This window comes from Sebastes fasciatus, chromosome 23 (assembly GCF_043250625.1).
Source record: "Sebastes fasciatus isolate fSebFas1 chromosome 23, fSebFas1.pri, whole genome shotgun sequence".
NCBI classification, from domain to species: Eukaryota; Metazoa; Chordata; class Actinopteri; order Perciformes; family Sebastidae; genus Sebastes; species Sebastes fasciatus.
This window is the reverse complement of record NC_133817.1, coordinates 2,246,746-2,272,065: the sequence shown is the minus strand read 5'-3', so window position 1 is coordinate 2,272,065 and position 25,320 is coordinate 2,246,746. Positions and strand designations below refer to the sequence as shown.

The window sequence follows — 25,320 nt, the reverse complement described above, 5'->3', positions numbered from 1 at the left end:
TGTGCGTGCATGAATAATCGTGCATGTACTGGTGTGTGTGTTGAAGGTGTAAAGGCATCCCTCGCCTCTCTCTCTCTCCTCCCGTCGGTGTGTGAAGGTCACGGCTGTCTGTTGGGGCTCGTTACACTAACAAGCGCTCAGCTCGCTCCCCAGGGCTCCGTCAGTGGATGTGGTCGAGCCAATAGAAGGATTACAGTTCACATACAGGGATACCGGCTATATCAGCGCCAACCTCAGCACACTTCAATATTTAACCAGGATTTTAAAAAAATCAACAGCTCTCTGAGAGATCGTCTTCTCTTCTTTGATGTTCCTCTGACGTGAGATGAGAGTGAGAGCAGACCAGCCCTTATTGATTTTAGAAAGAAGAGAGATCTGGCCGCTGCTGCTGCAGCAAAAAGAGGATATAATGGATGAAAATACTGACAGTCACAAACAACATCCTCATTATGCAGATACTGAGTGTGCGCCGGTCTAGAGAGCAGAGACAGATTTACATGTTTGTAGTCAACAGATCTGTAAATTTACAGTTCGGTGCACGAGCAGGTGTGTAGATGAGCTGATGTGGATTCTGGCTTTATCAGCTTTTCACAGCGGATGAGCAAACTCCGATGCTATACTGAGACTTACCCCCGCTGCACACTGGAAGTATAGAGGCAAACGTATACAGAACTACGTCCAACAGTGCAAATGTGTATGATTGACTGCTGACCCGGATGGGTTATGAGACAGAGACAGAGACAGCCGCCCCCCCAGACACCCTCCTACAAGACACCCAGAGCGAGAGCTAAACTAAACACTTCTACGGTTTGCATCTCTATGTGGTCGTTTTGGTTGTTTTACTTCTCTTTGTGGTCGTTCTTCCTCTTTTTATGGTTGTTTTGGGTCTCTTTTATGATTGTTTTATGTCTCGTTGTCGTTTTGCATCTCATTGTAGTCGTTTTGCGTTTCCTTGTAGTCGTTTTGCGCCTCTTTGTAGTCGTTTTGCATCTATTTGTAGTTGTTTTGGGTCTCTTTGTGGTTGTTTTGCATCTCTTTTATGATTGTTTTATGTCTCTTTGTGGTCGTTTTGGTTGTTTTATTTCTCTTTGTGATTGTTTGATGTTTCATTACTTATTTTGTCTCTATTTTTTTAGTCCAGAACTCAAAGATACTCAACTTACACAATGATATAAAACCGAGAAAAGTAGCAGATCCTCACATTTTTGGGGTAAATTTTGGGTTAATTTGGCAGTAATTCCAAAGAAATTTCAAATATTTACTAATTATCACCATGAAATGTGCGGACCTGTAAAATGACGCGTTACTGTTGTTCACATTGTCGTCTAGTTGATTCCTCGTGATGTGAACCAGTAGGGTTTTACTGATGGCGATGCTGCTCTGTGTAGAAAGGTATCCGGTGTGGACGTGCATCACTCTCATCATTAGCTCTCATGATGGCAGTAACACATGTTCATCCATTAACATGAGGCCGGTGACGGGCGGGAATAAACCGCCATTAAAACCCTCGGCTTTTCTCGTTAGCGGTTCAATTTCTTCCCTGTCGATCCTGCACCGTCCTTCAGCGCTTTTCCATCCGGAGTAATTGGAGAGAGTGTGTGTTGGCGGGGGCGGAGTGTAGCGCTGGCTGCTTCCCACTGAGCCGCTGCCAGCGGCTACCGCTCTGTATCGAGTTGTGTAAAGAGCTGAGATCCAGCCAAACAAACGCTGAACTGTGGCTTCGCCCTTGGCATATAGTCACTGCTCTCATTATTTATCCCCGTAGCTCTCTGCCTCCTTCTCGCAGCAGTCGGTCGTTTTAAAGCGATGCATTTCCCAAAGTGGCGTCCTTGAGGATGGGTCTCCGCTGCTAAAAAACAAGAGAGTAGTCAGGTCTCACTCACATCAATCACAAGAGAACAGTGATGGAGCAACTCTTCTGATCATTGGCTTCTACTCTCCACCGACAAAAATGTTCTCAGGCTCTTTAGCAACATCTAAACTAGTACAGTCTGTGCTTTCCCAGAACATTCAGATTTATCTGAGTACACAAATGCTACACAAAGGGACATGGTATTTTCTCTCACAAGACCTAGAGCATTCAGAGGATGGATGGATCAAACTAGAGACCTAGAGCATTCAGAGGATGGATGGATCAAACTAGAGACCTAGAGCATTCAGAGGATGGATGGATCAAACTAGAGACCTAGAGCATTCAGAGGATGGATGGATCAAACTAGAGACCTAGAGCATTCAGAGGATGGATGGATCAAACTAGAGACCTAGAGCATTCAGAGGATGGATGGATCAGACTAAAGACCTAGAGCATTCAGAGGATGGATGGATCAAACTAGAGACCTAGAGCATTCAGAGGATGGATGGATCAGACTAGAGACCTAGAGCATTCAGAGGATGGATGGATCAAACTAGAGACCTAGAGCATTCAGAGGATGGATGGATCAAACTAGAGACCTAGAGCATTCAGAGGATGGATGGATCAAACTAGAGACCTAGAGCATTCAGAGGATGGATGGATCAGACTAGAGACCTAGAGCATTCAGAGGATGGATGGCTTTCCTAGCTAGATTGATCAATAAGGGGGTTTCTGAGCAGTTTACACAACAGAAGCACTCGCCAGCCAATCGCCGAAAAATGCAATTCTTTCAGAAATCTCGAGAAAATGTCAAAAGTTTTTGTTTCCAAATCACAGCATGGCTTCTTTTTTGGTGTTCCTCAAGGTCTTGGTGTCTTAATGTGGTATTTTGTAGGGATTATTGATCACTTTTATCAATTCTCCAGTGGTAAAAAATTGTTAAATTTAGCACCAAATCTGTGTAACAAATGGTATCAATCCAAAAATTGCTGCAACAACCCTTATGCACTTTCACAATATTTTTTAATTAATAAATTAATTCATTTCTGATTTGTAGAACAAGTTGACACAGCATCTAAAATTAATCTTCAGGTTCTCAACTTTCAGATGATGTTCACCACTTCTATGTGACATCCACTGTTGACCTGCTATCTCCCCCTAAAGACAGTCTGGACCCCCTAAACAAAAGACAAAAACGGGTCTTAATGGGTCTAAAAGACTCAGTGTTCCTCAGCAACAAAAGTCTTAACTGATTCCTCTAAACTAGTTTGTCGTCCATGTTCCGATCGGGCTGGTTGTTTTGAGTGATCCTCAGTTCTTAGTGGTGTCTCCTCTGTGTTTTGCAGTCATGCGGAGAAACCCCTTCGTGGTGGACGGCTGCTGTAGGAAAGGGTCTCGCAACGCCCTGCAGGAGCTCTACAACCCCACACAGGTAGGACGATGCTAACTCTCTTTACCCTCGTCTGTCTCTTCCTATTTGTACTCTCGTCCAGCTGCCAGAGGTCTGACCCGATAATCCCTCTGAGGCGATGACCCCAGCTGACTTTAGTTTAGCATTTTGTTGTGTATGCCTGCCTTTGCTTCCCTGTTCCTAAACATGGCTTGTTGCTTCGTCCTGAATGTCAACCCTCTTTGACCTCCCCATGAAAACTCCAGGAGGACAGCATTAGCATAACGTCTGTCCGTCTCCCGTCCAGTAGTCAGGGAACGAACGTTACAGGCCTGAGGCGATAAAGGCCGTCTTCAGGCTTTCAGGACAAAGACGGACAGCAAAAGGGACCGAGCTTTTTTGCTGAAGTCTAACAACTTGCCTCTCTCAAGGACAGAGAGGAAGCTAGTAAAATAAAGTGTTGAGCATCAGCGAGTAGTGTTCCTCACTTGTCTCTGTGAAGAGCAGGACTATTATTGCGCTGTCAGTGTCTGTTCCAGCCGGCGAAGCCTCACATCATTTAGCATTCCACGATCGAGATATAAAGAAGCTTCACGAGAACATGACACCTGCCTCTGACTACGGGATTGCCAGCATGAAATTAATGCATATTATGGGTTGTATCTTTAATGGCTTTTCTGTTTTACTGTGCAGTTTACAGTGAGGAGAGACAGGGAGGGTGGAGACGGTGACTAAGGTCTTAGCCTGCTGAGCCAGCAAAACGCCCTCCGTTTATGGTTCCTATTAAAGCTGCACACGGCGAGATTAAAATAAAAAGACACCCATATTAACAACAAGTCACAGATGTTCCACAGTAATCCCCAGTATAATACCTATAATATATTCATCCTAATTTAAAATTAAAAAGTTCTTAAAAACTGTATGGTATGGAGGATGAAACCTAACAAAAATAAATAAATAAATAAATGGCTTGATGAATAAATAAATATGTAATTAAATGTAGCAAAAATAATATGATCAATAAATTTGGCCAAAAATGATGGGAAAAGTCTCCCATCCACAGTATATAATATATTCATCCTAATTCTTTAAAAAAGTTCTTAAAAACTGTATTTTATGGAGGATGAAACCTGCCAAAAATAAATGAATAAATAAATGACTCGATGAATAAATAAATATGAATAAATATATTAATTGTAGCAAATATAATATGAATAATACATTTGGCCATTAATTAATTGATAAAATGTGACATAAATTGATATTTCTGTTTTAATTGCTTCTTTATCTATCTTTGTATTAATTCCCTTATTTATTTACTGTATAATTCTCCCTTTGATGTATTTATGAATGTATTTTTGTAAATGTATTTCTTTTTGCATTCATTTTATTTATTAATTAATTTTTTTATTTAGTATTTTATTTATTAATTTATTTGTTATTTATTTTATATTTCTTTTTAAATATATGTATTCATTTATTTTTTATTTATTTATTTATGCACGATTTTCACTTTGCATTTTACCCCTTAGTTATTTCCCCAAACTTATTTATTTTGGTGTTCATTTCTTTACACATTTCTTCATGTGTCTCTGCCTGGCTGTCATTTGTTCCGTCCTCATTGGATTGATGGTTTCACACAATTAAGCCAATTAACTACAGAGCTTGTGTGTGTTTTATGTTAATTACTGTTGACCACTTTCCAAAGTATCTGATACAGTTTAGGATGATTTCCTGCGTTCCGGACAGTTCCGGGTAGTTTTGAGGATAAAGAGAAGCTTTTTTGGCAGAGGACTCAGTTTAGATGTGGCTGCCAAAAAAGTATTGCATTCATAAGCTGTATTTTAAGGAAATCAAAATTTGGAAGACAAATAGCAAATGTTGTTAAAAGGAAAATTCTACCTGAGTCATTGATCACCTTTAAGCCCCTCTGTGTGTCTGTGATCGCAGCTTTTTCTGATGACATCTAAAAAATGATCACCGTGTCGATCAGTGCAGTGTGTGTGTGGTTTTAGCCTATTGATTAACACAGGGAGGTGGAAGTACAGTATTGGCATGCATTTCTATTAGCGGCACATCTGAAAATAAAAACACATCCTCACTCCCGACTTTGGATACACGGCAGCTCGGTCAGCGGCTTCAATCTATGACGCTCTACGTAGCCCCTCTGGCGTCGGCTTAGCACGTCTTTTCAAACTAAACTTTGAAAGAACTTGGTTAGGTTTAGGAAAACAAAGCGTCATTTGTGTTAAAATAAGTTACTTTGGTGGGTACAACGCTATTACAACCAATAGAACTACGAAAAGCTCAAACTACGAGCTTTCGAGCTACGTAAATAACACCCAAGTTTCCTTTAAAAACGATGCTCTTTATTGGCGCAGTCCTCCGAGTGTCCTTGCATGCATCATGAGTTTTGAAAACAGTTCCCTGCTCGCAATGATAATGTAATTCTGACGGAAAAGCAAAGCGATTTAATGTTTGCTGTGATGGATTACCAATCTCAGGCAAGTGAACTGAAACCAATGGATGCCTTGAAGGAAGGGAATCAATTCATAATGCTCTAAAAAGGGGTTGGCGAGGATGAACAGTAAACACACAATGTGTTGAGTTTGTTCATGGAAAAACTGCCAGAATACAACACGGTAGGGGTGAAGCCTGTACATATTGTGCAGAAGTTGGAGAAGAATAGTTTCTTCAGTAGCGGTGCAGTAAAGAGAAGAGTGAGACAGGAGGACGGTGCTGGAGGTGATGCTATCACAGTGATGGATAGGATAGTTTCTGCTCCTCTTCTGTTCTCTCATCACTGTCCTCCTCACTATCTATCACTGACTGTCTGCCTGCCGCTTTGCTCTGCAACTAACCCTGATCTGTCTCTTTCCTCCCACCTCCAACTGTCCTTTATTCCCTCTGCTCCGTCCCTTCTGTCCTCACTTTCCCCTCGCTCCTCACATTCTCTCTGTCGGTTTCTTTGTCTCTCATTCATCACCGTGGCGAGCACCTTTTAAAGGTATACAGGGACGAGGGGATCGGGGCTTCAAGTGGTTTTCTGGACTGCTAAGATTAGACCGGGTTGCACATGGACTCACAGTATACGAACACTTTTCCGTGGAGGATTTTTCCACACGTTCTCACTCATGTGAAGTCCCATTGATATATTTGTGTGTGCACAGGCGGGTGTTGCTGCAGCTAGAGTAAACGTTAGCAGGGTGCTTGGGGTCAGTGGTCAAGAAAGAGCTGTCGCTATGTGTGTGTGTGTGTGAATGTTCTTTAGCTCTGACTTTGGGGGAAGCAATCTGAATTGTAGACCTTCAGAGTGATATTTTGGCGAGGACATTTTCTTTACTTCTTCACTGGTCGACTTTAGGTTTCAGACTTGGGTTTAGGCTCGAGGTAAAAGCTAATTAAGCGTGCCGTGTACAAGTTAAATGAATACACAGAATATTTTGTCTAAGTGTTTGTTAATGCAAGATGTAAATACAGGCATGACATCTTGTAATCAGAATGCTATCCCATCAGAGGTGGTTCGCCTCATATTTTCATTAGCCGTGTTTCCGTTCATTTGTCAAGCAAATTTTAAGTGAACATTTGAAATGTTTTCAAAGTTCGGCGCGTTTCCAACAACTGGTTTGGAACGAATAAACTCTTAGTTTGGTCAGAAGAGTAGAAGAAGTAGAGGTAGCGAACCAGAAACACAAGAGTCCTCGGCCATCGATGAGAGAGAAATGGACAGAGGTCTTCAGGAATTTGTTTCAATTGGGCAACTTTTAATAGTTCTTTCATGTCAGCTAGTATTGGAAATGTTTCATGTTGTCTGGAGACGAAGACAAGCATTCGTACATTTGGGAATATCCAAGAAGACGCCGTCAGCTGAAACAGCTGATCAGTCATGCGAGTTAAATGTTCGCGACGTCAGAATTTATTCGGCAAAGGCGTTTCCATGATCTATTTAGTGCATCAACTCTTTTTCCACAAAGGCAAAAACCACCTCAAGGAAGTTTTATTGAATTTTGCTGTTTTCATACAGCTTTTCTAATGTGTACGTGTAAAAAGGTAACTCATACAGTTTGGCCACATCTACCTAAAAAGCTGAAAGGTCACCTGAATCTGCGATCAGAGCTCATAGTACAGCATCACATCCCATCACCATGTTGGTTGAAAACGTCCTCCAGCTCCACCTCCAGGATGGAGATTTATGTATAGGAGGTCAAACATGTCTGATTTAAGCTCTTCCTAACTCCACCTTTCCTTTTTTTCCTCTCTGTTAGAATGTTTTACATTCATTAATACATGTTCTGTGTTTTCCGTACAAATACGAACTTCACGTCGAGTAAATCTCACGGTTGTACGCCTCCGCCAACCAGTCAGTTTACATCCATCACTTCATCATGTCATCCTATTAGGCATATGTGTGGGAAATTAGCATAGTTGGCATATGAATGACCCCGAAATCAAATCAGGTCATCCTTGAATCCGAGTGGACGTTTGTGCCAAATTTGAAAACATTCACTCAAGCCGTTCCTGAGATATCAAGTCCACGAGAATGGGATGGATGTGAGGTCACAGTGACCTTTGACCACCAAAATCTAATCATCTCATTCTTGAGTCCAAGTGTTCCAAATCTGAAGAAATCCCCTCCAGTTGTTCCTTAGATATCGAGTTCACAACAATGGACCGGATGCACAGACAGACGGACAACTCGAAAGCATAACGCCTCCGGCCACGGATATTGCCGGCGCGGAGGCATAAAAAAACATTTTTGGAATCAAAGTCTTCAATCCGAGGCTTAACTTCCCACCAGCAGAAGGCTGTAAGTACAGTAGGCAGGGAGCAAAAGATGTCTTTGAGGCTTCCAAAAGCTCACAGAGATCCTCTTCTCTGCTATTTTTACTCCTGCGGTGTGTTTGCACTGCATTACAGTACTGAAGTGAACTCCGTGTCCTTGGGGGACCGACACTGGTTTCATTAATCAGAATTAAAATCAGACTGAGTTGATTTGCCAAATGCAATAAACCTCCAGTGGGGATGACTTGATGTGGCCACACACATAGTACCAGATACCATCTAAATACAGGGAAGGAAACTCGTTTCCTTGCACAGTAATAATCTTTCCTCCTCATGGAAATGTTTTTTTTTTTTCTCCTTCCAGAGGCATGTAGACACCATTATTAGCGAGCCAAAGCCCGGCTCACAGTTAAATGCTGATTCAGAGATCAAGACTGAGGCTGGTGAAAAGGATGTGCCGATCTGGGTTTGGAACCGGGATGAATGACTCAAAGCTAACATCAGCACTAATGGAGTGTCCCTGTAATGGAAGTATGTGTTCATAGTGTGTGTGTGTGTGTGTGTGTGTGTGTGTGTGTGTGTGTGGGTGGGGTTATGTATCTGTGAGGGGAAAACCTCAGCCCTCGACAAAAAGCCAGCGGGATTGTTCCATTGGGTTTTGGATTATTGCAGAAAATAATCTCTGTGGCAAACACACGTTTATGATACTTACACATTTTGTTCCATAAGATAATCTCCACAAATGAACACCACTTTATGATTTTTGACGTGTGAATGCAATCGGCAGAAGTAAAAAGCTAACGTTAGGCTATAAATGAACTCCACCACGGTCACATGAGCGCGAGTATAAACACAACGAGGCTGTGACGGCGGACGAGTCGGCGTGATGACGTTTAGTAGTCTCTTTTAAGACACATAAAATCTTCAAAATTGTGGGATATTTCTTGATGTATTTTATGTCGTATAACAAAACGTTAAAATGTCTTCAGCTTGTGTTAACCACAGACCTTATTTCAGGCATCTAACTAAAAACCCATTGACTTCCAGACGAGGGAACAGGAAGTGCTAAAATGCGAACTCATTTCCAAGTTTCAGGACTCTTCGTAGCACTCCATGAAAACCATGACTAAAAACAGACCTGGTAAATCAGAAATGTCAACTTAACAGTTGTAACAGCAGGGCCGGCGACGGACAAAATGCCAAACTCGAGGCTTCAAAACGGCACTCCCCAACCGACGGGTGACGTCACGGTGACTACGTCCACTTCTTTTATACGGTCTATGGTAGTATGGTATGTGAGGGAACATGGTCGACTCCGACTCAATGACCATAACTGCACATTATTCATGTTAGTGTGCTGGAAAAATGCAAACATGCTGCACATTCCTAAGGTCATGACCCTCTGACACTCATTGCCCTTAAAGCCTATTTCTGTTTCGGTGTTGCATACGTAGTAGCGCCTATTTGAGGACAAGTAACCCTAAAAAGGGCAGAAGTGTCAGTCAAACAGACACTGTAAGATATACGACTGTGAGCCTGCACGCAAGGGTATAAAAGTCACGAAACGGAGAGACTCAGGGCTCTCAGCCCTGAACATTTATGTTGATGGTTGTTTGCCCACTTGCAAGTGTTTATTAAACCTTTAAAAGACTCTCTCTTGATTTTCAAGTCCTTCTTTACAGAAATTGCCTCCACAGTTAGCTTCAAATTTATTGGGAGGAACGGTCAATGAAGAAACTCCAACACTCGGCCGACCAATCGTGTAACTTCATCACTCAGTCAGTCAGTCAATGACAGACTTTTGTGTTTGTAAGTCTGGCCCTCTGCAGTCCAGCCAAATACTACTTGGCTGGAAATTTGAGCAGATATGAAGCAGTTCTCAGTGCTGGTTGGAAAACCAGCGGTTATAATTGGAAATGGTTTGAATTGAGCGTGCTCTGAATATTAATCATGTTGTGGAGGGTGGTCATTAAGTGTTTCTTAAATGGATGTATTCAGTGAAAGCAGGAAAGTGTCTGCTTGTGTCTGTGCCACTAGATAATACCTGTCTGGATTGTTTCACCAGCTACAGATATCCTGCTAACCCAACAATCCCTCGGATTACATGAGTTGTGTGTGTGTGTGTGTGTGTGTTTTCTCACGCTTCCCCTCCTGTCCTCCCTGGAACCGGCACTCTGGGCCAGATTATGCAGGAACACAGCGGCAGACGCTGGCACAGACTTGAAAGAAACGTCGCACCTTTCACCCACAGCAAAGAAGCCGAAGCAGCTGTCTGAGTGCTCTGCTGTAAAACCATCAGAGAGCACAGCTATATACGCTGTGGCTACGGGTTTAAGACAAGTGTGTGTGTGTGTTAGTGTGTGTGTGGGAAGCTGGATAAGTCATTCTGGGTTTAAAGACAAAGGGATTTAGAGGAGGAGGCTGTACTCTTTTTTGTCTCTGTGTATCTCTGGAGGCTGCATATGAGCATGGCTGAAGAAAAGGGGGTGAAAGGAGAGAGACAAAGGGATTTAGAGGAGTTGTTTTGTTCTCGGAGAAGATAAACTGTGTAGAGAGAAGAGACATTATAGTACCGAAGGCCACAGAGAACACGGATAAATGAGATTTGAGTTTCCCCGTGATCAAATTGTGTCATGATCTTGACATTAGGAGCTTGTTTCCTCGAGATTATTAAATAATTCCATTGTGGGATAACACAATGTACACAGTTCAGATCCATCCTTATCGAGAAAGAGACGGGGATGGCCTGCACCAAAAGGCACGCGCTTTTGGTGCAGGCCATCCCCGTGTCTCTAACCCAAACACAGAATCATATGACACGTTCGTCTGGTGTTGCGGAGGAGCTATAGACAGGTAATATATGACAATAAACTATAAGTCAAAACGTACTTACATTTGGGTACTCACCGATACCGAGTACCGATACGAGTACTTCTCTGTGCCGAAAGACCCTCGTTAACAGCCAGCTGGAGGGTGTGAGCTACACACGGCAGGCTGGGGAGTCCCGCATACGAGGCGGTGCGCCGCCACCGGCTCTAGGTCGGCTTGGAAAGGCTCGGGGCGAAGGTGCTTCCCGGGGCCATGGCCAAAGTGTCACCGGGGCGGACTGTCCTCAGTGCGCCCCAACCGCATCGTGCCCCCAGGGTGGTAAAAGGAGCCAGGAGACTGCGGCGATGTCAGCAACCCACACGACCCGTCTTGAAACACGGACCAAGGAGTCTAATGCACGCGCGAGTCAGAGGGTGCAAGCAAAACCCCGTGGCGCAATGAAAGTGATGGCCGGTGCGCACCGGCTGAGGTGGGAACCGGCTGGTCTCGCCCGCACCGCCGGGGAGGTGAAGCGTGAACGCCTGCGATAGGACCCAAAAGATGGTGACGAGAGGTTAACGTCACGCTGCCGTAAAGTGGTGTCGCTGCCGTTGTATCGGAGCCGTTTTGCGAGTACGAGTACATGAGCACAGTACCGGACCCGATACCCGGTACTGGTATCGGTATCGGTGCATCCCTAATCAAAACCTACACTTTTCTTACACATACCGTTTTGACATTTACCGACATTGCACTACATGATTTATTGGTAATAAAACCTTCAAAATGCGAGCAAATTCTTTCTCGCTGCCTTCCGATCTGCAGACTTTCTAGACGCAGGTTTTGCAGAGTGATAAGTGGAACCTTTCGTTTCTCTTTTGCTTCTCCTCCTCTAACTTCTCCCCGAGGGGTAAAACATGGCATGCAGGGAGTAAAAGGGTAAAGTGCTCATGAGAGGGGAGAGAAACTTTGACGGCTCGGAGGGAAAGTCAGAGCAGGTTGTCATTATCTTGTCTGTGGTGCTATAATTATACCCGCCACTTTTCTCTTTGAGGTATACTGACACACACCCAGAGACACACTGGCATGTTTACTGTCATAGTGACACAGTTTCTTCTTCTTCTTCTGTCCTGTGTTTCACAGCACCATTTCAAGGTAACTGGTCATAATGGAGGAAAGAGCAGTGTGAATGTTTTTCCCAGGTTCACTTTCCCCTGGGAAGCCGGCACGGCTCTGAGCTCAGGTTACAGGTTTAATGTGGCCGTGGGACGGCGAGAGTCAGGCTTTACCCAGGTGTCAGATATCCTGCAGATGTACCCTGAAGAGACCACAGCAGAGTTGTTTATGCGGTGTGTGTGTGTGTGTGTGTGTGTGTTTATGCGTACACAGTTGGGCATCAGCAGGACTTTAAACCATTCGTTTGCAATTTTTCTATAAAAGCTGCATTATGGTTCATCTTGTGGTGACGCAGCTGTGAGAGGGAGGGCTTTTAAAAACTCCTTCACAGGCAGACGGTGCATTCAAGGACACACCGGAGTCAGAGAGTCGGTGTTTGGGCAGCTGATAAACAAATCAATTCAGAGGCTACTTTGTTGGAAAATCTGATCCAGGTGGTAAAAAAAACATAGTCACTAGATATCATATTCAAAAACAGTCGCCGCTCTCACCACACTGTGATAACACTAAAACTAAAGCTGATGAAATTTCTTCAAAGTCTGCTGAAATGAAGTGAAAGCGTTTGTAGTTAACAGGCTAAATTGTGCTAATCTACTGTGGCAGCATGGTCCTTAAAGTGTTCATGAGCAAAATGTTGATCCCCAAAAGAAAGTTGGTATTGAATGATTCAACAAAAACCACAGATTATCTTCAACGTAGGGCCGTCGAAGATAACGCCATAATACCGCAAATTAGTTTTAACGCCGCTAATTTCTTTAACGCATTAACTTGTGATTGTTAGGTTGTAGCGGGCTCAGTTCTAAAGCTCGAGTGAAGATACTGGTATCATATGAAACTAAAAAACCTGATGAATCCATCGGTACCAACCATGTCAGACTAGCTTGTCATGAAAGAGGCTAAATAATGCTCCAAACTTTTGGCGAGGAAAAACTGTCATGGCCATTTTCAAAGGGTCCCTTGACCTCTGACCTCCAGATATGTGGATGTAAATGGGTTCTATGGGTACCCACAAGTCTCCCCTTTACAGACATGCCCACTGTCTGTCGCCCTAGTTTTTGCGGTGCACTGTTTTCGCTAGTTGACCCTTGTCACCAGCATGTTGAATCTGAAACGGAAGTGAAACGGAAGCGTCTTACACAGCGTCTTTTGTAGTCCATCTTGGGAACGTTGTAGTTTCACCACAGCAGATCTGCGTCAATAACGTCCACCGCCGTCGCATCATGATTACAGAGCCTAGTGAAGTGCAGTTGGATTCTCTTCTGAATCCTCCCTCACACCGTTCCTTGACCTCATGACTTTCCCATCAAGGTTAAAGAACAGTGGTTAGAAAAATACGTTAGGACGTAATTTTCTTTGTTGACTTTTCGACCGCAGCCCTCGTATATCCGCTGTCTTTGGTCTTCCTGTTTGCCCCTTTCTTGAATGGTGAATACAGACTACAGCCACCTGCTGGTGTGGAGAGTTATTTCCTCTCATGCTGGCGCCGAACGTACGCGCTAGTTTACCATTAGCTGTAGTCTTTAGGGTGCGTTCAAGTGCAACTTTTTGGTCAAGACAAAAGGCGACGTGAGGCGACGCAACAGTCGACCTTCATCGCCGCTAGTTCTTTGTGTGTCAGGGTCTCAAAAGGGTCACTACAAGATACAATATTTGCTTTCATTTTGAGTATTCTTTATGGAAGTGCAGTACTAAATTGCTGGAGTACTCCTTTAAATTGATTTCACGACTTTAGACTCTACCAGAAGCAGCTAATATTTAACTCTAATATTTAGTCCTGTTCATTTTGAACATTTTCCTTCCCAAGATTCAGAGCTTCCTCCCAGAGTCCTATCCCTGTTTTCAGTCAGACCATCATGGGGCACTTAAAACTCTCCATTAAAGCGTGCTAGTGAAATGGTCTGTTAACACTAACAGCTCCTCCAGGGTAGGTGAGGCAGCTTTTACAGACAACCGTCTCTGGAGTGCCCTAGAGTGCAATAATATTCACAATCCCCATCATATATTAGGTAGGCAGCGCTGACTCACTTTATCTGACTTTTACTGAGAGGGACATATTGGGGCGTAGCAGCTGATTACAATATTATTATTATTATTATTAGGGTCCGAGCATCGACAACGACGGGCCAGCGAAGGCCCTATTGAAACTGTAGCGTTCATTATTATTATTCAGGCAAATTAAACGCCTTTTTGACGACCTTTATATTCCCAAAAAGTTGCTAAACTTGGCACACTTATCAGACTTGGTGAAACATTTTATATTTTAAGGGTCTCGGGCTCGGGTGTTGCAAAATGGCTCGCTAGCGCCCCCTAAAAAAGTTGGAAAAATTGAGCCCCTCGCTCCGGTTTCACCTACATGTATGAAATTTGGCAGACAGATGTAACGTGAAGACACACAAAAAAGCCTCTTGGAGATATGCCCAAAACTCAACAGGAAATCAGCCATTATGCCTTTTTTGCGTGTACTTTAACGAACTCCTCCTACAGTTTTAATCAGATCGACTTGAAATCTGGTCAGGACCATCTTAAGACTTTGATGACGCATTATTGAGAAGACTGAGTTTTCGTTGAACGCCGTTGCCGTGGCATAGCGGCCATTTGGCGTGATTCGCCATAAAACAGGAAACTGTTGTAACTTCAGCATACTTTGTCAAATCTGCTCCAAATGTCTCAGCCATGATGTTGGTTCAGGCCTGACGTCATTTACATGTCAATATAGATTCATAGCCACGCCTCCTTCCATAACTCATGAAGCTTTTGTCGTAGAGTCTTGTGGCAGGCGTCATTGCACTCGTCAGAGTTCCGGTTTCATTGTGCCTGGCCCCGTCAGTCGGCGTCCCGCCAGTACCCCTGACGCGCGGATACGCTCGCAGCTTCAATTATTATTAGCATTCATTGGTGCTGAGAATGGAACAGAAACCCTGCAGCAACATCTCGTGTGTATGTCTCTGTTTGTGTTTGTTTGTTTCCCAGCAGGGCAGCCCAGTGCTTCTTAGCCCCTGACACACACACACTGAGTCCATTCACTGCCTCCCTGCAGTGCCCTTACATAACAGGCGTCAGTCAGCACAGAAATCACGAAGCGGTAGATTCACAGCTTTAAAGTTCTTTCTCCCTTTTTGCTGATTTTCCAAAAGTTTGGGGGATGTCTAGAGGTTAGAAGAGAGAGACGGTTTCAATCCGAGCAGCCTGTTGCAACCAGCTATATGTGTGTAAATTCAGCTTAGTTTGAATGTGTCAAACAAAACCTGATGTTTAGAATGAAGTCCGTTGCAGCCGACGGACAGAACATTGATTTGTAGGATGCGTTCACTCGAACAAGGGATTTCCTGTAACAGAACTATTCCCTCGTTTAAGGAAAGTTTCTGTATACGTCAACCTGACTTTATGGGTCGTGCAAACTTTACAGATTTGGGAAAACCAGCTGTCCAAATAAATATGATTTTTAGGTCATTTTACAGGTCCGCAAATGTCATGGTAATTAGGTGATAATAATTAGCAAGTAACCTTTTTTAAATTTCTTTGGAGTTACTGCTAAATTGATTCCATCACTGCCGATCAGAGCAGGAGCCGATAAATACCCGTCACTACTGCAGCGTCATTTGTCCCGGGAATGGATGCTGATTGTCACCTTTCCGACTAAAGACAGAAGCCAGATGTTAGTGGGTTTTAGTGGGTTTTTAATCCAGTGGGCATGGGGCTTTAGTGGATCAAGGAGAATGTATAACCAGATGCTGTAGTGTTTGTTGCTGGTGAGTCGCGTTTGGACCATTCAGCCTCGTTCTTCCCTTCCAGGTGATGTTGGGGCGGTGAAACAGAAAATGCAAGCAGAAAAGAAAGCAGAAATGCTTGTTAGCAGCGACACCTGTTGCCTTGAAATCAACGAAAGTCAGCATCTGGCTCGCGCTTGCTCGCTCTAAATATACCTGAACGAGCATCGCTCAAAACAGTGAGTCGACACACGTCAGCTAAAACCACAATATCACTCTATATTTCAGCTGCTTGGCAGTAATGTTGGCTGACCAGACCAAGGTCTCTCCATGAACATGATTTAGATCTGATCCTAGTGTTGGCTTTTCCTGTCTCAGTGCAGGCTGAGGTAGAGGAGCTCTGCAGCGTGTCTTCCTGCTCTCTCCGCCCGCAGCCGGAGAGAGCAGAGGAGACACCGGCACCCGGTCGGTAACGAGACGGTAACGTTTCTCTCTGCGGAGCCCCGTCACTTCACAAGACACGGGAAACCTCTGTTGGTCTGGAGGAGCTGCAGCAGTTATTTCTGCACAAACGTCCACTGAACATTCACTAGATATTCTCAGAGCTAAACTAACTCTTCTGCAGTGTGGAGTGAGCGCGCGTTCACGACAAGAGGTGGAGCGAGCTGAATGAGAACGCACGCGCTGTCTGAGTGAAGGCGAACAGGCAGAGGAGAGACAGCGGCTACACGCGAACGCGCATATGCGAGCGTGCATGTGTCCCGACCCGGTACATTTATACGCTTAAAAAGTTACAAACAGTCCCTTTAAGGGTTTCAGGGTACGTACATACTGCAAAGAGGTGCGAGGGAGCAAATATTTTCCGCGGGGGCCTTTTAAGCGTATAAATGTACCGGGTCGGGACACATGCACGCTCGCATATGCGTGTTCGCGTGTAGCCGAAATCACAATATACTGTAGAATATCTGTTGAAATTATTCATAGACTTAAGAATTAGGGCTCTAAGTGACCAAAACTCATACTGAGATACATCTCCAGAATGTTCCTTTGAATTACCATACATATGGAAACGTCTTTCTGCTGATAATTTATTCCTCAGAACTTGAGAAAATATGTTATGAATACTGTCTCGGAGAAGATGAGATGCTAATGCGTCGTGATTTGTAGCCTTGGGATTCTGCAGAGCATCGGAGCACTTTGTTTAGGAGGAAGATGCCTGAAACATCTTTTCCTCTATAAAAAAAAAAATAAAGATTCCTATTGCAATTTACACACTGCATCAGTCAATACCGCTATTTGGATATTTCCTCCATTAGTTGTGCAGCCCTGTTTATTTTCTGCGAGGCTATTCTCGAGTATTTACTCTCTCTGGAAACAGGAGGTGAATTTATGCCTCCGGAGTGAATCAGGTGAAAGCTGATGCAGAAATTCTCCTCACTTTGACGGCGGTAACGTCGGAGGAATGCTTCTTCTACGCGAAACAACTCTTCCATTTTGTCTCTTCAAACCTGATCCGCCTGCCCTCCTTCGTCTCCAGTTTGTGCAGCTTCTCTCTCTTCTTGCTAGCTGTGAAGTCATCTAAACAAAGATCAATAGGATTCATCAAAGCACACACACACACACACACACACACACACACACACACACACACTCACTGAGCACTAAAGGCAGCCTGTCTCGCTGACCCTCTCTGCTTACAGACTGGCATTCATAGAGCAGGCAGGAATAAAGCTGCCAGTGTACCAAACACACTCACACATATACACAGATTTTCAAGTGCTTCACCTGAGTCTCTATTAAAAAGCCAACAAGGCGAGGCCCCTTCTATAAAACCGTGACAATGCCGACAGTTTACGGGGCGAATTCATCCTTTCCACCGGAGGCCGTCGGCACATTAACTTTCCATAATGTCATTTTATGAGAAGTCGGACCAATACAGGAGGACCGGGCAACTTTGCCGTGACCATCTGCGCCCACTGCGACACGGAAAAGACCGGAGGAAATGTTTCTTTACCTTTATTTATCCAGGGAAACTACTGAGAACACATGGTCTTTTTCAGAGAAATGCCCTGCTCCATATTCATGCAGCTCCACACACATTCATACCTGGAAAAGACTCCGTATACAACCACAGACGTCTACCGAGCAGCTCCGAAAGGACGGGTCGGGGGAAATGTATTCGTCAAAAGGCGCCTCGATGGCACATAAAGTACACTGTGGGAAATACTGGGGTGAATAGAAGGACCTGCATTCAAAATGTTATTAAGTAAAAGTACAATAGTACAATTAAAGTAAGGCTGTCAGTCGATTAAAATATTTAGATTAATCGCATGATTGTCCGTCGTTAATCGTGATTAACCCATATTACCCATAGAACCCATTTTCATTCACATATCTAGAGGTCAGAGGTCACGGGACCCCTTTGAAAATGGCCGTGATAGTTTTTCCTCGCCAAAATTTAGCGCAAGTTTGGAGCGTTATTTAACGTCCTTAATTAATTAATACATATAATATGAACATATGTGAGAACGTGAAAGTGATCCAGGAGGATGTCATGTCAAGCAGCTTCCCAGCGTCGCCAAATAGGTAGAGCCAGAGCAACACGACCTCCTCTCCAAGCCAGATAGATAGAGCCAGAGTAACACAACCTCCTCTCCACGCCAGATAGATAGAGCCAGAGCAACACGACCTCCTCTCCACGCCAGATAGAGCCAGAGCAACACGACCTCCTCTCCAAGCCAGATAGATAGAGCCAGAGTAACACAACCTCCTCTCCACGCCAAATAGATAGAGCCAGAGCAACACGACCTCCTCTCCAAGCCAGATAGATAGAGCCAGAGCAACACGACTTCCTCTCCACGCCAGATAGATAGAGCCAGAGTAACACAACCTCCTCTCCACGCCAAATAGATAGAGCCAGAGAAACCCACTTCATACGGTTAACAGCAACTTCCTTCCTTCCTTCCGTCCGTCCGTTTGTAATCCCCTCCTAGCTTCCTTCCTCTATCTTCCTTCCTTTGCAACCATCAGGAGGAAGCTATTCATTACCGCCTCCGCGCTCATTCTCGCATCATATTTCAAAGTCATAACAACTTTCAGTGAGAATCATACAGCCTTGGCGAGGGAGGAAATGAAGTCTTGAAATATGGAAGCACATATCTCCACGTTCCCGGCATCAGTTTCTCACACATTTTTTAACAACAAATGTGCAGCGACGAGTAAAAGAGCCGCGTCGTGAATGTACAATGGGCTCGCCTCGAACTCCTCCCCGACGTCTGACGATAAGGAAACAGAGGCTTTTCTTTCTTTTCTGCATACACCACGCCGATAATGATGTTTCTATGGGGAGATTTGGTTTTAAAGCATTTCCTTTGAATTCTTCTCCCAGTTTTGATGGACAAGTTTTGCCAGAGGGATTGGATGCAGTTGCTAACACAACCCTCACATCCAAATCAATATGCTGGAACACTCAGTCATTCATCATATGCTGCAGCTGCACAGGGGGGATTGCTGAGCTGATACTAAATTGACCATATCATGCAAAGCTGCTAGCTACATTTACAGTTGTGGTTTTATGACTGGCGCTTATCCGACGCTGACCCACTAGTTCGTGTCCACAGGGGGATTAGAGGAGTAATGTGCAAGCAAATATGCAAGTAATGGTATCTGCTCTCCCGTGGGAACAGCTTGACACGGCCAGAGGTCGGTGCTCTCCATCACGCCTCCCTTCTCAGACCGCATCGACCTATCGCCTCTCTCATCTCCTCCTCACCCTTTCATCGAAACTCTGCACAAGAGACTCAACTGAGCTGCTTGAAGAAAAGATAAAATAGCAGAAAGCAATCCGGTGGAAAAGAAGAAGAGAGATAAGGAGAGGAACACTGAGGCAGAGCGGGAGATGACAAGATTCCCCTCCCTTGTCTCTTTTTCCCTCCCGTGCTAATTACAGCGTTTGTCCTCCTCTGGGATGGAGGGCCGCAACGCTCGCTCGCTGCGACATCCGTGTGAATCATAGCTTGATGTCTCTGAGCGGAGAGAGAAAAAATTAGAGATTTTCATCAACAAAGAGCTGCTATTCTCTGTGCACTGTTACGCCTTAGTGGGCTTTCATGTGTTGGCGTAAGCATGAATAGGAAGGAGTGGAGAGCACACAAAGAGAGGAGAAGTGGGAGGGGAGCAGACGTTCATAATCCATCAGCCATGTCAATTCATACTTCCCTCACGATGCTTTAGAGGTTTGATATGACAGGAAGAAAAGAATTATAAGGAAAGAGTAATAAATAAACTGATAAAGTTGTAAAGTAGAACGTCGTTAACAACGGGGGAAAGAATCTCTTTTGAATCTTGTGGAAACAGGATATTAAATTGTCCATAGCAGATATGAAGTATTATGTTTTGAGCGCAATCTTGTGTGAACAAGATCGAAAAGTTATTTCTTTGGCGAGATTCATAGCAGTGCACATGAGATGACATCGTGTTGGAACGAGGTATTAAGTTGTGGGTGCACAAATTATTCACAGATCCATATGTGTATACACGTTATCATGTTGTGGGAACAAGTTCTATATATTGTGCACGCTATAGTTATTTCCGTGCAGGGCCGAGATCCATCAGTTGTAGGGACAGGTTATTATCTTATGGAAACAAGATTGATATGTTATGTGCACCGGGTATTTTTTTTGGAAGACAAATCCATTTGTTGTGCACGTAGTTACTAGCTGGGTAATTCAAAAGTTACACCGTTTGCACAAGAATTAAAAAATACCATCTTTTAGGATCCGTACTGGCCGTTAGATCGAATACGCCACTGAGGAGGGTGAAGATGAAACTTTGTGTTGAAGCAACGAAAGGAACTTTTGGCGGTAGTGTTTCCGAGTCCCTTTAGAAAATCTCTGATTTGACTGCAGCAGGGTCTGACAGTCTGCCCCGCTGAGTCCTGGTTCTGGTTCTCTTGTGCCTCCCTTCCCTCCAGCGGGGATGCCTGGATGCATGAAGGTGCAGTGTTTTGTAGTGGCCATTTTCATGTGACGTTTGTCACCTGTTGTGTAATGACGGAAGTCTAACGTCAGAGCTAGTTGCGTAGTATATAAAGTGAGAAAGACCACTTAAGGTGGTGAGGTGTATGAGTCCATCAAACATAGGACTATCAAGCCCTGAGGCCCGTGTCGAAGGGGCACTGACCCAACGGCGGTATTTGACGAGTTGGGAGGTTGTTTACAGACATCATTCTGAAATATCTCTGATTCTAATTTCATGCATTAGCATCATGACTCCTTCATGGCTGCTTTTTGTATGTTGTCATCAGATAAAATGGTATAAAAGATTGGTTTGCACCCATGTTCTGGTATCAAGCTGTGCACGTGATGAATTGCTCACTTGGGAGACACGGTGACTTCAAAGAGAAACGCATACAAACCTCTTTAGTCAAGCTGTCTGTGTGGTGGGCATCCCTGAGTTGTGTCAGCACTCCTGGCCAGTGTAACACTCAAAGGCCACACTTGTTGTGAGTGGGATGGAGCAGGTAAAGATGCAGGCCACAGTACAATCAATTTAGATCGGGCGGGCGAGGCAACCGGGGGAACTGCCCCGGAGGGGAATTCAGACCCGGCGGAAAAATAATCAAGAGGCATAAGAAAACATTCCTGCCCTTCAGATGCAAAGCCCTCCGGCTGCTCTCCGCCTCCGACTCTTTTAATTCCTCCCCAGCCTCCTCCTCTCTCTCCTGCCATGGTCCACTTCATCACAAGCATCATGGTGAATATGAAATATGCCTCAGATGAATGATTGCCGCCTGGATTTGCGCATATTGAACACTCAATATGTGTAATATCCTCCAATATCATTATCTTCCTCTATACCCATGGACTAATCTCTATCATAGTCTGTGGAGCGGCTCAGATAGGAGAGAAAGATAGAGTCAATAAAGAGATGAGTATAATAATAAAGGCTGAGATTAATAACGCTCTCTCTATCTCCCTTCATCACTCCCTCTTTGAGCTTTGGTTGAGTTTCCTTCATTTTAGAGTGCTTTATTGGCACGCTGAGGTTTTCCTTATACACCGCTAAGGAAGGTTATACAATAACGTGAGGGAAAAGGTGAAAAGACATCAAAAGAAGAGACAGGAAGTCATTTTGTCACAAATCTCTGATCTGTGAAAAAAGATTTTTGCTTTAACTTAGAATAATGACTCCATCAGCATTTAGATTGGTTCCCTTTAGCCTAAACCTCGCTTTCACTACGCAGTTCTGTCTGTTTCCGGGTCACGATCTCTCTGGAAAATGAAGGCTTGAGGGCCGCCGCAAAATATATATGTAATGGAAACACTAGGGTGTTTGACTTTGCCTTCATCATAGCACTGAGATCGGGGTTTATAGTTCAAAGTTTGGATTCAGATCTTCATGTCCAAATTTAACAGCAATGTTTACTTCTCTGTCCCACTCCCTTCTTCTTCAGCCGGAGTTGTCTGGAGCGGCCGTCCTCCACCAGACCAGGAGGGATCAGGTCGTGGATGCTTGTCGAGTCTACAGCGCGTCCAGCCGTAAGCGCAGAGTCCTGACGCCCGGAGACCTCAAACACCTCGTGGTGGACGAGGACCACGAGCTCATCTACTGCTACGTCCCCAAGGTGGCCTGTACCAACTGGAAACGCGTCATGATGGTGCTCACAGGCCGGGGCAAATACAGGTCAGTAATACGGACACATTCATTGTATTCCCTTTCTAAATGTATTTGCTCTGTGATTGACAAATAGGAAGGTTTTGAAGCCTCGAGTTCGGCATCTTGGAGTTTTGCATCCAAATGTGACACGAGAGGGTGGAGCTAAGTAGTACTTCAGATGCCAGACTGGAGTTGGAGTTGAGAGACGACCGGACTGTTTCACAAGTAGCCAGTTTACAAGCTAATTTTAAACCAATAAAAAAGCTAAATCATCGGCAGATGATAGCCGGTGGGTTCCGAGATTTGGCCAATGTGTTCCACCTCTTTTGGTCTCCGCACGGATTGTTTACCGGCATTCAACCAAAGCCTGCTCGAACGTGATTGGTCAACAATACTACTTGCACTACAAACGGAAACCAGAACGCTTCTGGGACCAAAAACAGATTCTGCATATGAATGCACAATCTGTTTACATAGATTACTGAGGTAATAAATCAAGTGAGGCTCATTTTCTCAGAGATTTCTAAACAATCAGACTTCTTTTTGCAACCAGAATAGTCGCCCCCTGCTGGCTGTTAGAGAGAATGCAGGTTTAAGGCACTTCCACATTGGCCGCTTGAAGTTGATACAAAGACATGAATGCATATTGTTTGTTTTGCTGTTGTTCCTCACTGTCTGCATGCCTCTCTTCTACAGCGACCCGATGGAAATCCCCTCCAATGAAGCCCACATTCCTTCCAACCTGAAGACGCTGAACCAGTACAGCATCGCTGAGATCAACCACCGCCTCAAGAACTACCTCAAGTTCCTCTTCGTTCGCGAGCCCTTTGAGAGGCTGGTCTCCGCGTACCGCAACAAGTTCACCCTCAAGTACAACTCGTCCTTCCACAAGCGCTTCGGCACCCGCATCATCCGCCGCTACCGCAAGAACGCGACGCAGGACGCCCTGCTCAACGGCGCCGATGTCAAATTCAAAGAGTTCGCAGAGTATCTGGTGGATCCGGCAACGCAGCGCGACGGCCCGCTCAACGAGCACTGGCAGACCGTCTACCAGCTTTGCCATCCGTGTCACATCCACTACGACCTGGTGGGCAAGTACGAGACGCTGGAAGAGGACGCTAACTACGTGTTGCGGCTGGTGGGCGTCGGCGACTCCTTGCGCTTCCCGAGCTACGCCAAGTCCACCCGTACCACGGATGCCATGACGGCACAGTTCTTCAGCAATATCAGCACTCAGCAGCAGATCCAACTCTACCAGCTTTACAAGTTGGACTTCCTCATGTTCAACTACTCCACGCCCAGCTACCTCCGGCTGGACTAACGGAGGACGGAGCTGGGACTCTGAGAACGGCTGCCTCGTTTAAGGAGAGGCAACTAAATGAGGGATTTTTTTGGGAGGTAAACTTGATTTTAAAAAAAACTGTCGTCGTAACTTGCAGGCGTGGGGTCTGAATTAGACATATAAGCAGGTGCTGAAAGAAAGGAAGGTGATGCGTGCTTGTCTGGGCATAAAAGGGGGGAGGATGTCCGATCTCCTCTGTGTGATACAGAGGGCACTGATTGGATGAATGTGGGCTAAATGGACCAAATGCATGCAAAGATTAAAATGTGTGGGTGAAGCAGGTCTTCAAGGTGTTTTGAACTTCTCCTCAGAGGACGGACTTGAAGAGGGATTCTCCTGATGATGTTCCCTACATGTTTAAACAAACTGCTGACTAAAATTAGGCTGCTTCCGATTCTACAAAGCAAACAGCGGCCTCGCACGCGCCCTGACCCCCAACGCATCGTGGGAGCTAAGCTTATCTCCCCCCTCCCCCCTGATCAATAGAGAAACTCCGTCAAATTGTAAAACAACAATTAATGTCCTCATGTCAGCGTGGTGTGTTATCACCCCTTTGCCCTCACTAGATTCATGCATTTCAGGGGGGAAAACCAGCTCATCACCGCCGCAAGGACGCCCTGTGATAGATGGCTACTGGCTTCACTCTCAAAGACCTTTACAACTGTAACTATGGCGACATGGCCTTCAGCCAAAAAGGGTTTTTAAGGAAACAAGTTGTCACCGGTCTCTATCATTATGATGTTGGCAGAAGGGAGCTCTCGTGTTACACCCTGAGGACCCCCGAGAAGACGGAGACTCCTGCTGCGGCAGTAGAGTGTGGAAGTGCTTAATAAATCATTGCCTGTAACACCGAGCATCCTTAACACTTTGAGCTACAGGAACGTGGTCAGAAAGGTACAGGATGTTCTCACGTGACTGGACGCGCCGGCTGTGAGCGACAAGTCTGCGGCGGAAAGTCTGAGCTGAAAGAAAAGAGACAGCTGGTTGTGAAAGGGTTAAAGGCAACTGGATCTCATAACCCCGCTTTGCCGTGGCCCACCATGCCCCGCCCAGGGGCTCGGTGGACACGCCCAGGGACACGCCCACAAAGCCCCTGCTCAGACGACCAAACATGTCCTTCAGTAAATTAAGATTATGCTTTTGTCTCCATGCTTTTTTGTTTTTTCTTGTTTTATGAAGCATTGCTGCGAGCAGCAATAACTACAGATTATTTAATTTGCTTTGTTGATTAAAGACAGAAAGATTGAACTGTTTTTTTCTCTGAACATTTTTAGGAAATGTTTAAACTGTTGTTAATGTCATGTCAATGCTTTCGTTCTTCACAACTTGCCTCCGATATGTTATTAGTGCGTCGCCGCATTTTCATTTCTGAAGGTCGTGCGGATCATTTCCGCTGGCTTTGTCCTTCTGTGTCTGACCTCGTCAGAGATTTATGAGTTATTTTCTGTTTCCTGTTGTCAAACATTTGGTGCCAAAAATGTCTGCGAGAGCCTCAGAGATCCACACTCAGTGTTCAGGACACATAACTGCCGCTAAGACACCCCCCCACCCCCAACCAGAACATGAGAACGAGCTGCTACTCTCAGTGTACATATCAACAATCTAC

The 25,320-nt window shown here is 44.8% G+C and overlaps 1 protein-coding gene across 2 annotated transcripts in view; it reads left to right on the top strand.

The window, feature by feature from the left end:
- The window catches only part of chst11 (carbohydrate (chondroitin 4) sulfotransferase 11), a 78,387-nt gene extending 53,425 nt beyond the window's left edge, over window positions 1-24,962 (top strand). For both annotated transcript variants that reach the window (XM_074624874.1, XM_074624873.1), the window contains exons 2-4: window positions 3,199-3,284; window positions 22,170-22,399; window positions 23,069-24,962. In XM_074624874.1, the coding sequence (XP_074480975.1) occupies window positions 3,199-3,284; window positions 22,170-22,399; window positions 23,069-23,693 (941 nt within the window). In that variant the 3' untranslated portion in view covers window positions 23,694-24,962. The remainder of the gene's footprint in view (window positions 1-3,198; window positions 3,285-22,169; window positions 22,400-23,068) is intronic.
- The last annotated feature ends 358 nt before the right edge of the window (window positions 24,963-25,320 follow it).